General features: G+C 33.1%; 1 protein-coding gene across 1 annotated transcript in view; it reads left to right on the top strand.

Annotated features, from left to right (window-relative positions):
* Positions 1 to 537: 537 nt before the first annotated feature.
* The window catches only part of PDGFRA (platelet derived growth factor receptor alpha), a 50,605-nt gene continuing 35,802 nt past the window's right edge, over positions 538 to 15,340 (top strand). The window contains 4 exon segments of the mRNA XM_053700263.1: positions 538 to 689; positions 9,915 to 9,978; positions 11,682 to 11,990; positions 13,259 to 13,266. Of these exon segments, the coding sequence (XP_053556238.1) occupies positions 9,927 to 9,978; positions 11,682 to 11,990; positions 13,259 to 13,266 (369 nt within the window). The 5' untranslated portion in view covers positions 538 to 689; positions 9,915 to 9,926.

The following is a 15,340-nucleotide window of genomic DNA, read 5'->3' as shown; positions in this document are numbered from 1 at the left end:
AATAATAATAATAATAATAATAATAATAATAATAATAATAATAATAATAATAATTAATAATAAAACATCTAACAAAAAGCATATTGTGTTCTATTAAAAAATAAGCTTTACTGTTTATCAATTCTAAATGTATAATCTGCTATAAAATGTGGTTTTTCTTTGTTGATTATGCCGGAATCTATGACCCCATGAATGTACAAGGATAAAGTGATTTAGGGTTTACAACTTTTTTTTTCATGTTTCTGGAAATATTTATCAGCTTTTTTCTGATATATAACAATCACTTTACGTTGCTTTTCTGCTATTTGGTTTAACAACATTGGAAAATACACCCCAAAAAAACTGCTTACACCACACTGAGATGTTACAGTTTTCTCTTGATTCTAAGGGGTTAAACCTAAGTCTGTGTGTATAAAAGTCTGACCATACTAGAGTTATCTGCACCAAAAAAACTGCAGTACTCTTATTATGAAAGAGTCAGAGGAGGGCTTCATTTCCTGACAGCTATTTACTTTAAGCAGATGATTACTTTTGGAAGGATGGACTACAACACTGAATCAATTACAAGACGCGGGGTTGGAGTCTATTACAGTTGAAACTAGGAGGGAGCTGAAGAGTAAAGTCTGAGGATATATTTTTCTTTTTCTCTGTATATATTTTTTTATTCCATATAACATATACTGGCAAAGGTAAGGGTAACTTATAACATATATTATAGGATCAATAAGTGAAAGTGTTACCTGGTTTATAAAGTATACATTTATTTAAAATCTATTGAATTACATTAGCAGATCATAGTCTTTCTTATATGCCTGAATACTTAGGTATAGGCTGATTATCATAGTGTTATCCTATGCGCATCAGAGCTTTAAGGGTTTATTGGAGATATTTAAAAAAAAATCAAATATATTTAGTGCCTGCATTTTTTTTTTTCCGGTAAAACTTATAACTATAAAAAAAATGTGGTGCTAAATTACAATGCACTGGTGATAGAGAAACTTTAGTAGTGTATTTAGGTCATACATTTATATTGTGGGTATAGGTTAGACTTTGCATTTGGATGGATGAGAAGTTCGAGGAACCACTTTTGCTGATGGAGGAGCCTACTGCTAGAAGATGCTGAGAGAACCGCAGATGGTCATCACCATACACCTTGGATATACAATGGGGGATTGCCTGTTTGGAGACAAGTAGACAGGGTTGGTGCTCTCAGGAAGGACTGGTTGGTTTCTGCCTGAGGGTCCCTGGGATGGGACTTGCTTATGTTTCTCCTTTGGGGCACTCAAGATTTGCCACTAATCACAACCACATTTGGAAGGGGAAGGGTCTCTCATCATTCCTGGATTTCTGGAATTCAGAATTGGAACCGAGGTCTCTCGGAATTTTTGGATTTCTTTTGAATGGATTGAAACACTTTTGCAAACCGTATGATCTTTAGATGAATTTTACTAGAGGGAAGGAATTGGGATTTCTTTTCAACTGAACAAAGGATAATATATTTGGCAAGTAAATAGTGATATTTACTTGGGGTATATTTTATATTCGAAACGGAAATGGAGGTAAGAATATATATTTGTCTTTATCTGTAGGGATGTTACTTTTGTTGTATGTGTGTGTTTATGTATATATATATATATATATATATATATATATATATATATATATATATATATATATATATATATATATATATATATATATATATATATATATATATATATATATATATATATTTACAGTCAGTATAGAACACGTGTTAGTGTAATTTCCTCGCTTTATTGACTTGTTTTCCTTGTCTGGATGAGTTTATAACCCTCATTCCTGAGTCATTTGAGGGGGATTTTATGCTTTGTACATTTCTTTGGACAATGTTGTTCTTTCTCAGCCCTTTTACTTTAACACCACATGTTTGCAACCTATTGCAATGTTGGTTGTTTATAACAATTACCAGGAGTCAAAGGAGAGAAAGGATTAGAACAAACCAGCTCATGAAATAGTCAGTAGATCTCGCGTCCCCTGCGGTGCAACAGAGGAAATCAGTTGCTAAATGGTAATTCTATCAACTCACTATAAATATGTAACAATGGAATGGAAGACCTCAGTAGATACAGCCAGACAGCTAATAGACCAGAGATCCTCCTATCTACAGTTAGAACTGGGTAATTTCTCTTTTATAGATCAACCCTAAGATTTATATTAACATTGGCAGAGGATCTACAGAAAGTAGCCAGAGTTATTGGCTTCTCTAAGATCTTCTGAACAATTTTGGATTCTCTTCCTATGGATGAAGATCCAAATACAATTACAGAACAGCTTGTTTTGTCAAGCACATAGCATAATATAATACATAATGTTACCAGGGAGGAATATGATGTATAACAAACTTATATTTTCAAACACATTTTTTGAATACTTAACTTTTAAAGCTTTATGAGGAATATTGCACTTCCAGGTGTATATGCAACAGTTTGTGCGCTAAGTGTATACGTGTTTATTTGTGTACATATAGAATGTACACACACACACACATATATATATATACACACAGACAGTATATGTATATATATATATATATATATATATATATATGCAACTGAGTGAATAGCATTGTACCACACTTAGGTACCAAGGCATAAATAAATAGATACGTCTAGATAAGGCAAATAAAGGGGTCAGTGACAGTGAGACACAGAACAGGTGTTAATAAAATCATCCTTTGCAGACCACAATGCAATCATTCTGTGTTCCTGCTTTTGGACAATAATAATTTCAGGCAAATATCCATTCACACCTCTCACCCATAGCTTTCTCCTTACACAGCACAGCCTGCCTTGTTCTGCTGCAGAGCCTTGTAGTGTTTTATGGGACTAGGAAGTAAAAACATAGCTGCCCATTGTGAGTTGTTAGCTGAATGAGAGAATAACAAGTTTAGATGAGACAGAAAGTGAAACTGTTTGTGATTAATGTAATATTTGCCAGGGTACTTGTCTCTAAATAACTGAAACCTGTAAACAACTTGTATTGTTTTAGTCTGGCTCTAGAGCTCTCGGTTGATTAAGCTGTAATTATATTCATAATAATGTCTTCATTTGTGGCATTCAGTTATTATGCAGTTCATGTATATTGTTTGCAAAAAACCCTACGAATTTCTTGCTGTTTATTGGTGCAGTTTGATGTTCACTGTAACTTCTAAATGTTTTTTTATATTGAATATTTTCTTATTGCCCCTGGTAAACAACATAACCTCTAAAGAAGTTCAGGCTTTTGTGTTCTTAATTGGAAACATTTTTTCCATATGTAAACACAGTGATACTATCAAAGTTGGCTGTGCAGATTGCCACATAGTGATAGGGTGGGGGACGCCAGAAGCCCCTTATGGAAAACATTATGCAGAAGGTATAATTCATTCCCAAGCACCCCTCCTCCATCCAGATGTGCCCAGAGGTGAGCCCAGCATAAGCACAGATACATTGGTCCTGTCCTTATAAACTCTGCTGAACACGTGTGCATATCCCAATGTTGTCATGTACAGAGGGATAATTAATCAATACATCATTATTCATGTAATCACTGGATGTTATAGATACCATTTCATATGTGTGTGCGTATATATATATATAAATATATATATATATATATATATATATATATATATATATATATATATATATATATATATATATATATATATATATATATATATATATATATATATATATATATATATATATATATAGGTAGATTGATATATATACACACACACACACACACACAACAGTGTCTGATAGAAGTAAGAAAAACAAATTGCTCAGACAGGGTTTGTGCAGTCTGACACAAAGATAAAACAGGCAGATCATTTGGGTGGTGCCTCTATTATGTATTAGATGGATAAAGTTGGAGCCAGAGCTAGGAGATTCCCAAGAGCTTTGAGTAGAAACTTTTTTCTAGTATGTATCTTTGGTGTTTTGGTGACCCCTAGTGGACAAATATATATGTAACTGCACAAAGTTACTGGTACTCCTCTGATAATGAAAGAATTGTAGTAAATGTGTAAGATAGAACCGAACACAAACAACAGTATTGGTAAATAAAAGACCCACACAGAACACCCCCCCCCCCCCAAAAAAAAAAAAACTCACAAAGTTCACCAATTGTAAATAACTTACCGTATTTTTTTTTTGCTTCAGCCATATTCTTATTTTTAATTTCAATTATTATGCAATTATTTTAAAGCTTATTTCTACAATTATGTTGTTATTATTACTATTATTATTATTTTACTAGTAGTAGCAATAATAATACCAATACTACTAATACTACTAATACTGTGAATATGCGTCTTCTATTAGAAATGTATTTTATACTTTGTTACGTGCTCTTTTGAGGTACATTTATTTATATCATGTTCAATATTAGAGGAACCTAAATCATTTAATTTGTATTATTTGTACTTTCTATTATTTTAATTGTAATTATAAATATATATATATTCAGCTTTAACGATTTGCCTGCATTGATTGCAGTTTGCAATGCCAAAATGAATATTTAAAATACTGTATTTATTTTTTTGTTACTATGAAAGTAATACTTAGTATCTCCTGATAAACTTGCTGATCAGCTGAATATAAATCTATTTTTAATTAAAATAATTAATTTACTTTAATCTGATAATGAAATAGATACTACTTTGAACACATCCTTCTATTATCTAATTAATTTGTATCTGTCTGTCTGTCTATCCATTGTATATCTCTATTAAATTGGTATGGATTTAACAATCTTTAAGTATAACTTAACATATTACATTTTTTTTTACTTGAATTACAATTTTACTTTAAAATATTAAACTGCTCTTCAAATAAAATTGAAAATAAGCACCAGGGTACAATATATTCGTTGATTTTACAAATAATTGTACCTTGTTTAATATAAAATGTACATGAGACAATAGCTACAATTTTCTGTATATATTTATTTCATGTTATTTCTTGGCTATTAGATATTTTTATGACTGTTGACTTGTTTCTACGCTAAATTTTGTCTTTACAATATTAATATATATTTTGTCGTTTGGCAACATTTATTTACTGCTCAAATTCAGTAAGTGACATGAAAGGCAATTTAAAGATGATTTATAATATTAAGATGATTTATACTATTAAGATGATTTATAATATTAAGATGATTAATAATATTTCCAGTATATTCTCATGTAAAAAGTTTATCACATTTTCAGTACAAAATCTTTGAATTGATCAGATCTGTAAGTTTTCAACTTTTATTAGTTTGGGAAATAGTTATTAATGTCTGTGTTTCAGGAACACAAATAATTCCTTAATTTTTATAAATACCAACTGGGTCTTGTATGGGGCATCTCTTACCACATTGGGGTATCAACATCGGTTTAATCTTATTTTTATATCTAAAATCTGTTGGGTTGTTTTTTGTTTTGTTTTTTTTTGTGGGGAGGGGGACCCTTTTCACGTTGATATTTTAAGATTTTTTTTCCAGAGTACAAAAAAGAAGTATGAATATGAAATAAAATTTTAAGATTTTACAAATCACTAATTGGTATAAATAAAATAAATAAAGCTGTAGTACAACAAAAAAGAGATTAAATGTAGGCTGTATCATAATATTGCTCTTTTAAATGTGCAGTGGTTTCTATAATATATAGGAAACTATATGTTAGAAAATCAGTAAAAACTGCAGAGATTGATGTGTTGCTTTAGTGTTATTATTTTGATGTAATTGTACTTAGTATGGGCTACAAGCATGTGGTTACTTAAAATGTGTTTGTATCGGAAGTTTACCTTTATTTCTGACACCTAAAGGATAAAGGTTTGAGTTTTTTTCGCTCAAGAACGGACCCTTAAAGGGACAGTCAAGTTAAAATTAAACTTTTATGATTCAGAAAGGGCATGTCATTTTAAATAACTTTCCAATTTACTTTTATTATCAAATTTGCTTTGTTCTTTTGGTATTCTTTGTTGAAATCTAAACATAGGTAGGTCATATGCTAATGTCTAAGCCCTTGAAGGCCACCTCTTATCTTAGTGCATTTTGACTGTTTTTCACAGCTAGACAGTGCTAATTCGTATGTGCCATATAGCTAATCTTGTGCTCACTACCAATGAGTTATTTATGATTCAGCACTGCTTGGTTAAAATGCAAGTCTGAAATAAGGGACATTCTGAGAGGCTTAGATACAAGGTAATCACAGACTATATTAATAAAGCAGCGTTGGTTATTCAAAATTGGGAAATATCTGTAATAAAGGGATTATCTGTTTGGTTCAACAATAACACATTTGGAGTCGACTGTATTGAAATGTTGCATCTTTCAAAGTAGGTACAGTTGTGCAGTTGAAAGGGTAACTGTGACCTCTAGTGGTGAAATAAAGATATTACTGACACGTATTTATTCTTGCTTATTTATATACGGTACTCAAAACCAAACACGAATGTTGTACGTTTAAATGGTTTCTTTATATTTACACAACTTTAAGGTAGGGAACACTATTTTTTAATATACAGAAAGTACATCAATTATAGTTTTATTTGAATGGTACCGCTGAAAGCAATGGATAAAGGATGGGGGAACAGGAGATATGTGACACGTCTACTACAAATGGCCTTGTCATCTGACAACAAACACTAACATAAAAAGATTACCACTAAAGCAGCAGTCATTTTCGTTTAAAACAACTTTTTGCCAGGTTAAATAAATATAAGCATTACAATGTTTAATACATTTGTGTTAGAATTATATTTGTATTAATGATTAACAATAAGTATTATGGCTGGTTTGCATACATAGTTATTGGTGGTGATAAAGGGCGTTATAGGTACATTTATAGATAATGGGATTAATAGTTACAAGATCCGGTTGGCAGTTGTGCATGAGGGGACCACTGAGACTGACCCCTGCCGAGAAGCTGAGTGATAAAGGAGGCAGGAGCTGGCATCCCTTTGAAGTGCATGAGACACCTCTCTCTGATAGGCAGCTATCTCACCACATGTCTGTTTTTACCAAATGTGCTAAACATAGCAATCCCTAGAGCCCTTAACATTTCCAATATGCAGAAGGTTTTCCTTTGTCCTAACCACAGACTCCCAGATATCACTAACAAAGGGACCTTCAGACACTGATAACGTGAAGTCTGGGTATCTGGGGACACAAAACCCAAAAGGCAGCATTAGGTGTCTTTTTATAGCAACTCACGTTTATATCTGTATTTATGTTATATCACATTAGTTTTTATGTTTTCTGCCCAATATCTCTGATGCTCTGATTTACAATTGCATTGCAAGTTTGTAAATGTACCTGTTTAACCAAAATCACATATTTTATAATAATAGTAATTTTAGATCTTCACTCTTACTTACAGTTATTAAACCCTGTACACTTTGCTAACTTGCTAATAATTAAATTATTTGTATCCTATATATAAACATTTCAAATACATAAACAGCTCTTATTTTCAAAGTTTTTTTTTTCTCTCAATGGTTTAACAGCAAACCAAATGCTTCAGTGTGTATTGTAAACTTTATTGTTGTTGATTATTCTGGTTTGGTCATAACTCTGTATATATATATATATATATATATATATATATATATATATATATATATATATATATATATATATATATATATATATATATATATATATATATATACATATACATATACATATACATATATATATAGTATTAGGAAGAAGAAAAACAAGGTACTGCAAACTCTGGTTCCAAAGTGGTTATTTTAATGAACAGTTAGGTGAGATACACAGTCACAGTGTGCAGGGTTGGATCTGACGCGTTTCCCGCATGCTCACATGCGCTTCATCAGAGATATATATATCACACACAAACTATCACTTTCTAGCTATAAAAAAATGTCAAAATGTCAAAAAGACAAGAGGCAGCCTTCTAGGGCTTAAACATTAGCATATGAGCCTACCTAGGTTTAGCTTTCAACAAAGAATATCAAGAGAGCAAGGCTGATTTTATGATAAAAGTAAATTGGAAAGTTATTTGAAATTACATGCCCTATCTGAATAATGAAAGTTCAATTTTGACTAGACTGTCCCTATAAACATACATGATTCAGATAGAGCACACAGTTTTAAAATCTAACTTTCAAATTTGCTTCCATTATCAAATTGTTCAAAGTATTTCTATATGTCCACTTTCTGAGACACCAGCTACTACTGGGCAAGAGTTCACAGTGTATACATATATGAGTCTATGATTGGCTGATGGCTGTCACATGATACAGGGTCAGGCAAATTGAAATACATTTTGAAATTTGTAAAAACAAACAAACAAATGCTCATTTAAAATATACTTGTGATAGCAAATCAGCTGCATTTCTAGCAGAAGCAATCTGATTCAGCTTGGGTTGTGTGAGCTGGTTGCACCCAACTTGCCTTTAATGAAATAGTCTAGTTGGGCATTTTTATCACAAAAACAGATATTTCACCCTGCTTTAAAGAAATACGTATTTGCTAGGTCCATGTGTAATACAATCCATTCAGTGTACTACTGAGACACAAAATATATTGTATTCCTTCTAAAACAAGAGATGTCACAATTTCTTTGGGTTCTTTGAGAAATGCATGTTTGTATCATGAATAAACCACCATTTTATCTTGTGGAGGTTTCTGTTTCTCCTATAGTAGTTTTGTTAGAGTTGTCATCAGGTAATTGAGCATTTATATACAAATACAAGTTTTCTACTAGGTATATAATGGAAAGCACTTACTAAAACACACATATATATACTCAACCTTTCTTCAAAAATTACCCAATTATTTATTTTGTACTATTAAATAAAGCAAAATCTGTAACCTTATTTTTTTTAAAATGCTTCAGATTAAGGTGCAAATTCAGAAATAGTTAAAAAAAAGTAGCCTGGCCTTGTGTTCATGTTTATGTGTATTCCTAAATACAGTAAGATAAAAATGGTTGACCTTTTAATAACCTCATTAATTATGCAATTAGTACTAAAGTTATCATCTGAGGTGTGAGTTTACTTTTCAGTACAAGAGAGATATAGGGGCATATTTATGATTGTGCGAGTGGACATGATCCGATATAGCGTATCATGTCCGCTGCACATCGTTAAATGCCGACAGCATACGCTCTCGGCATTTATCATTGCACCAGCAGTTCTTGTGAACTCCTGGTGCAATACCGCCCCCTGCAGATTCGCGGCCGCTAGCAAGGGGTGTCAATAAACCCGATCGTATTGGATCGGGTTGATTTCTGTCGATTTCTGTCTGCCGCCTCAGAGCAGGTTATGGAGCTGTGGCGGTCTTTAGACCGCTGCTTCATAACTTCTTTTTCCGGCGAGCCTGAAGGCTCGCGCGGAAACAGGGGCATCAAGCTCCATATGGAGCGTGATAAATAGACCCCATAGAGTGTTGTAACCTCATTTCCTCCCCTCTTTTGTTATTCCTGTGAACCCCATTACTTTTAAGCCTAGGAACCCAGCTGTTTGTAGATCACTTTTACAGGAGCTGATTTACAACAGTGCAACTCTGGGCAGGCCCTCTTGTTCCCTATAAATGTTACCTGCATATCATACCTCTGTGTACAGCGCTGCAGAATCTGTTGGCGCACTACAAATAACTTATGATGATAAAAGTGTTTTTCTGTGTTATAGCTGATTATAAAATTATGAAGATGTCTGAAATACTTTAGTGATTATTCTCTATAGAATAATTTCAGGCTAATGCATATATGATCTATGAACAACCTGAGTCAATTATCTAAGTTTACTGTGAATAAAATGGCTGGATCTCTTATAAAAACCAAACCTAAGCCGTTACAGTCAGTGACCCACGCAACTTTCATTGTTACCAGATGTATTACATTTAATTTATTCTCTGTTTTTATCTTATTGCAGGTTTCAGCAGCCATGGTGCATGTTCCAAGGACATCCCTCATTTTGGGATGTATCCTGCTTTTTGGTAAGATCATATGTTTTGATTGTAATAAGCTATATTTTAGTAAGACAATTTAGGTTATAATAAAAAATTAGTAAGAGATATTGTTACGATATTGTTATATAAATGTTTCTTTCTGTATTCACTAGTCCCTATATTATTCTAAACAGATAATTCACTGAAGTTCACTAATAAGGCATCTTAAAATTAGGCCCTGGCACCCTGGATTATAAACCAAAATACACCCCTGGATGCCCCTTCTTACTGCTGGCCACCACTATCTGTATATATATATATATATATATATATATATATATATATATATATATATATATATATATATATACATATTTCATGTTTTTTCTGAATATTCTCTCTCTCTCTTTCTCTCTCTGTATATATATATATATTTATATATATATATAAAATATATTATATATATATATATATATATATATATATATATATATATATATACACAGTATTTACCTATTTCATTTTTTTTATGAATATTCTCTCTCTCTCTCTCTCTCTCTCTCTCTCTCTCTCTCTCTCTCTCTATATATATATATATATAAATGTATATATATATATGTATATATAAATATTTACCTATTTCATGTTTTTTTATGAATATTTTCTTTCTCTCTGTGTATATATATATATATATATATATATATATATATGTATATGTATATATATATATATATATATATATATATATATATATATATATATATATATATTGTTTATCTGTACTTTATTTTCAAAAGTGTATCAGGAATGCCTTGAAAAATTATTTTAAGAATGGCTGGTATACACAATGCTGACATATTGCATATTGTTTTAATCTGTCAACATAACCATTGTTTATAAATATCTATTTGTATAATAGAGTGCAAAATTAATTAATAATGAAAATTGATTGGTAGATGATCTTCACATGAGAGGAAATCTGTAAATGTCTAATTACACATTAATTAGTGCTATACATACTAAATTAATAAATAAAACATTTCAACAAGTTCTAAAAACAAACTAATTTGTAGCTAATTTTATTTGATGTGGTCTTTTCAGTGGTGGAGAGTAGAAGGTATAATATATATAGGTACAATGACCAACTTTTATTTAAAGCCCATCAAGACAGGTTGAGGTAAGAAGCATTTAAGATGGAGAATCTTGTAGTTTTAATAATTTGGGAATTTTAAAACATTGTATAGACTGAATCAGGTCTTTTAATAAGGTAAACATTGTTTAACTAAACACTGAGGTGAGCAGGCCAGTAAACTCTTGTGGGAGTTTATAGAGCAAATCTGAGGTCTCAGTCTGCATTTTAACACTGTGAATAGACGTTTCAATTTTTTGAAATAAGTCCTCAAGTTGAAAAGTCACAAATCTTTTAACTGGGTCATTTGATTCCCTATGTGACGCTCCTGTCATTCATGTTTTTGCATATTTATACAATTAAGTGGCCTGTTAAAGAGGATCAGTTTTTATCCTAAAACTTGAATTTACCTTCCTGAAAACATTTTTCTCTCCTTCATTTGAAAGAGCCAAAGGCATTGTAGTATTCAGCACTCTTCACTGCCCCCCACATGACCACCCATATAGTATTCCTCTGCCAGTTCTGTGATGGGTTAATGTGCTGTGCAGCTGAAAGCTCTGGAGGCAGCAATGCCTTCTGTAAGTTCATACAAAGTAATAATCTAAACTTTATCTTTTGACAGGTTTCTGGAGAAGTCACGCAGAACCTCTCTTACCCGTTATATTCCCTGAACAGGATGAAATGGTTGTGTTGCTTCATTCTGCATTTGAACTTAAATGTACAGGAGAGAGTGAACTGAGCTGGCAGTTCCCAACATTTGAAGATGAAAATATAGAAATCCGAAGTGAAGAAAACAACAGTGGCCTTTTTGTGTCTGTGCTTGAGGTGAAAAATGCATCTGGTACAGACACAGGACTATACACCTGCTATTACAATCACACGCAGACTGAAGAGGATGTTCAAGGCTCTAATATATACATATATGTTCCAGGTTTGTTCATTACTGTTTTATAAGCATGTTTCTACATTCACTTTTTGGCTTTAAAATGATTAGAGTTGGAAATTATTATAATTTTTTTTTTTTTTTTTACAGAAAAACAGCCTGGTGTTTTGTTAGTAAGGGCTATATAGTTGAGTCTCTTACCCTAAATTCCCTGACTGTGACTACTAAATCATAGCTAGAGAAATCAAATAAGAACGTCATGAATCGAACAGGCAATTTGAGAAATTTTGAGCTATTCACTTTTTATATTGTCATTTGGAATAGCTATTTTATAGAAAGCTATATAAACAAGAGGCAACAGCAGTAATCAACCTTCCAGTGAGGGATGGGACAGAGAGAGAGAGTCCAACTCATTTGAAAGGGTGTTTCTGCAGCATCTTTAAATACAATTAACTCTTAGCTGCTTTCCTGAGTGGATTGTAAATTTTATTAAAGGGACATGAAATCACAAATTTTCTTTCATGAGTTAGGTAGAACATATCATTTTAAACAACTTTCCAGTTTACTTCTATGTTCACATTTGCTTCATTCTGTTGGTATCATTTGGTTGAAGGAAGCACTACCGGTTTCTAACTGAACACATGGGTAAAGCCAATGCAATCGGTATATAATATATATAGTTGCAAGAAAAAGTATGTGGAACCCTTTGGAATGATATGGATTTCTGCACAAATTGGTCATAAAATGTGATCTGATCATCATCTAAGTCACAACAATAGACAAATCACAGTCCTGCTTAAACTAATAACACACAAAGAATGAAATGTTGCCATGTTTTTATTGAACACACCATGTAAACATTCACAGTGCAGGTGGAAAAAGTATGTGAACCCTTGGATTTAATAACTGGTTGAACCTCCTTTGGCCGCAATAACTTCAACCAAACGTTTCCTGTAGTTGCAGATCAGACGTGCACAACGGCCAGGAGTATTCTTGACCATTCCTCTTTACAGAACTGTTTCAGTTCAGACAATATTCTTGGGATGTCTGGTGTGAATCGCTTTCTTGAGGGTAATGCCACAGCATCTCAATCGGGTTGAGGTCAGGACTCTGACTGGGCAACTTCAGAAGGCGTATTTTCTTCTGTTTAAGCCATTCTGTTGTTGATTTACTTCTATGATTTGGGTCATTGTTCTGTTGCAACACCCATCTTCTGTTGAGCTTCAGCTGGTAGACAGATGGCCTTAAGTTCTCCTGCAAAATGTCTTGATAAACTTGGGAATTCATTTTTCCTTAGATGATAGCAATCCGTCCAGGCCCTGACGCAGCAAAGCAGCCCCAAACCATGATGGCCCCACCACCATACAGTTGGGATGAGGTTTTGATGTTGGTGTGCTGTGCCTCTTTTTTGCCACACATAGTGTTTTGTGTTTCTTTCCAAACAACTCAACTTTGGTTTTCATCTGTCCACAGAATATTTTGCCAGTACTTGCTGTGGAACATCCAGGGTGCTCTTGTGCAAACTGTAAACGTGCAGCAATGGTTTGTTTCGACAGCAGTGGCTTCCTCTGTGGTATCCTCCCATGAAATCCATTCTTGTTAGTGTTTTACGTATTGTAGATTCGCTAACCAGGGATGTTAGCATTTGCCAGTGACTTTTGTAAGTCTTTAGCTGACACTCTAGGAATTCCTTCTCACCTCATTGAGCAGTCTGCGCTGTGGCTCTTGCAGTCATCTTTACAGGACGGGCCACTTCTAGGGAGAGTAGCAGCAGTGCTGAACTTTCTCCATTCATAGACAATTTGTCTTACCATGGACTGATGAAACAGCAAGGCTTTTGGAGATACTTTTATAACCCTTTCCAGCTTTATGCAAGTCAACAATTCTTAATCGTAGGTATTCTGGAGAGCTCTTTTGTGTGAGGCATCATTCACATCAGACAATGCTTCTTGTAAAAAGCAAACCCAGAACTGGTGTGTGTTTTTTATAGGGGCAGGGCAGCTGTAACCAACACCTCCAATCTCATCTCATTGATTGGGACTCCAGTTGGCTGCCATCTCACTCCAATTAGCTCTTGGAGATATCATTAGTCTAGGGGTTCACATACTTTTTCCACCTGCACTGTGAATGTTTACATGGTGTGTTCAATAAAAACATGGCAACATTTCATTTTTTGTGTGTTATTAGTTTTAAGCAGACTGGTGATTGTCTATTGTTGTGACTTAGATGATGATCAGATCACATGTTATGACCAATTTGTGCAGAAATCCATATCATTCCAAAGGGTTCACATACTTTTTCTTGCAACTGTATATATATTATATATATATATATATATATATATATATATATATATATATATATATATATATATATATATAAAAATATATATATATATATATAATATATATTTTTTGTTGGTGTGTGCACTCTCACCATCTGTCGCCAACCGCCAGGGTGCTGTAAAGATATTTCAGTAGTTTTAGATAGGATAAGCACTCACTGCACTTCAGCCGTCTGTGTTATAAACAATTTTATTAGTGACGTGTCGGGACAAAGGTCAGAGGAAGGGACTGTTTTTTTGTCCCGAAACGTCACTATAAAATTGTTTATAACACAGACGGCTGAAGTCCAGTGAGTGCTTATCCTATCTAAAACTACTATATATATATATATATATATATATATATATATATATATATATATATATATATGCAGCCACCAATCAGCAGCTAGAATCTAGGTTCTTTGCTGCACCTGAGCTTTCCTAGATAAATTAAATAATTAAAATGGAAAGTTGTTTAAAGGGACAGTCCTACATTAAAATTGTTATTGTGTAAAAAGATAGATAACCCCTTTACTACCCATTCCCCAGCTTTGCACAACCAACAGTGATATATTAATATACTTTATAACATTTAAACCTCTGAATGTCTGCCTGTTTCTAAGCCACTATATAACAAAGGTGTGCAGCGAGCTGCACCGGGTATATCACATAGGGGATTGAAAGGCAAATGAATTACCTTGGTTTAGGCGCAGTTGGCGTCTCGTCCCTACATGCAAACTTACCTCCTCCCAGACCTCACGTTCTCTTCTGTGAAGGTTGTGGGCTGTGTGGAGTCAAAACAAAAGAAACAGCAAATAACTCCTGAGTAAAAGTAAGAGAGTTCAACTTGGACACAACAGAGTGATCCCAAGAATTACCATGCACAGCCTATGCATCTTGCTGACCGCTATGTGAGTTTCCATATTTTACTATTTTCAAATAAATTATGAACTTTAACTGACTAGGCTGTGCATGGGTAATTCTTGGGATCCACAATGCTGTGTTTAAGTTGAACTCTCTTACTTTTACTCAGGAGTTATTTGCTTTTTCTTTTCTAAGCCACTATAGACAG

The sequence above is a fragment of the Bombina bombina genome, chromosome 2 (genome assembly GCF_027579735.1).
Source record: "Bombina bombina isolate aBomBom1 chromosome 2, aBomBom1.pri, whole genome shotgun sequence".
In the NCBI taxonomy this organism is placed as follows: domain Eukaryota; kingdom Metazoa; phylum Chordata; class Amphibia; order Anura; family Bombinatoridae; genus Bombina; species Bombina bombina.
This window is presented reverse-complemented; position numbering and strand designations above follow the sequence as displayed.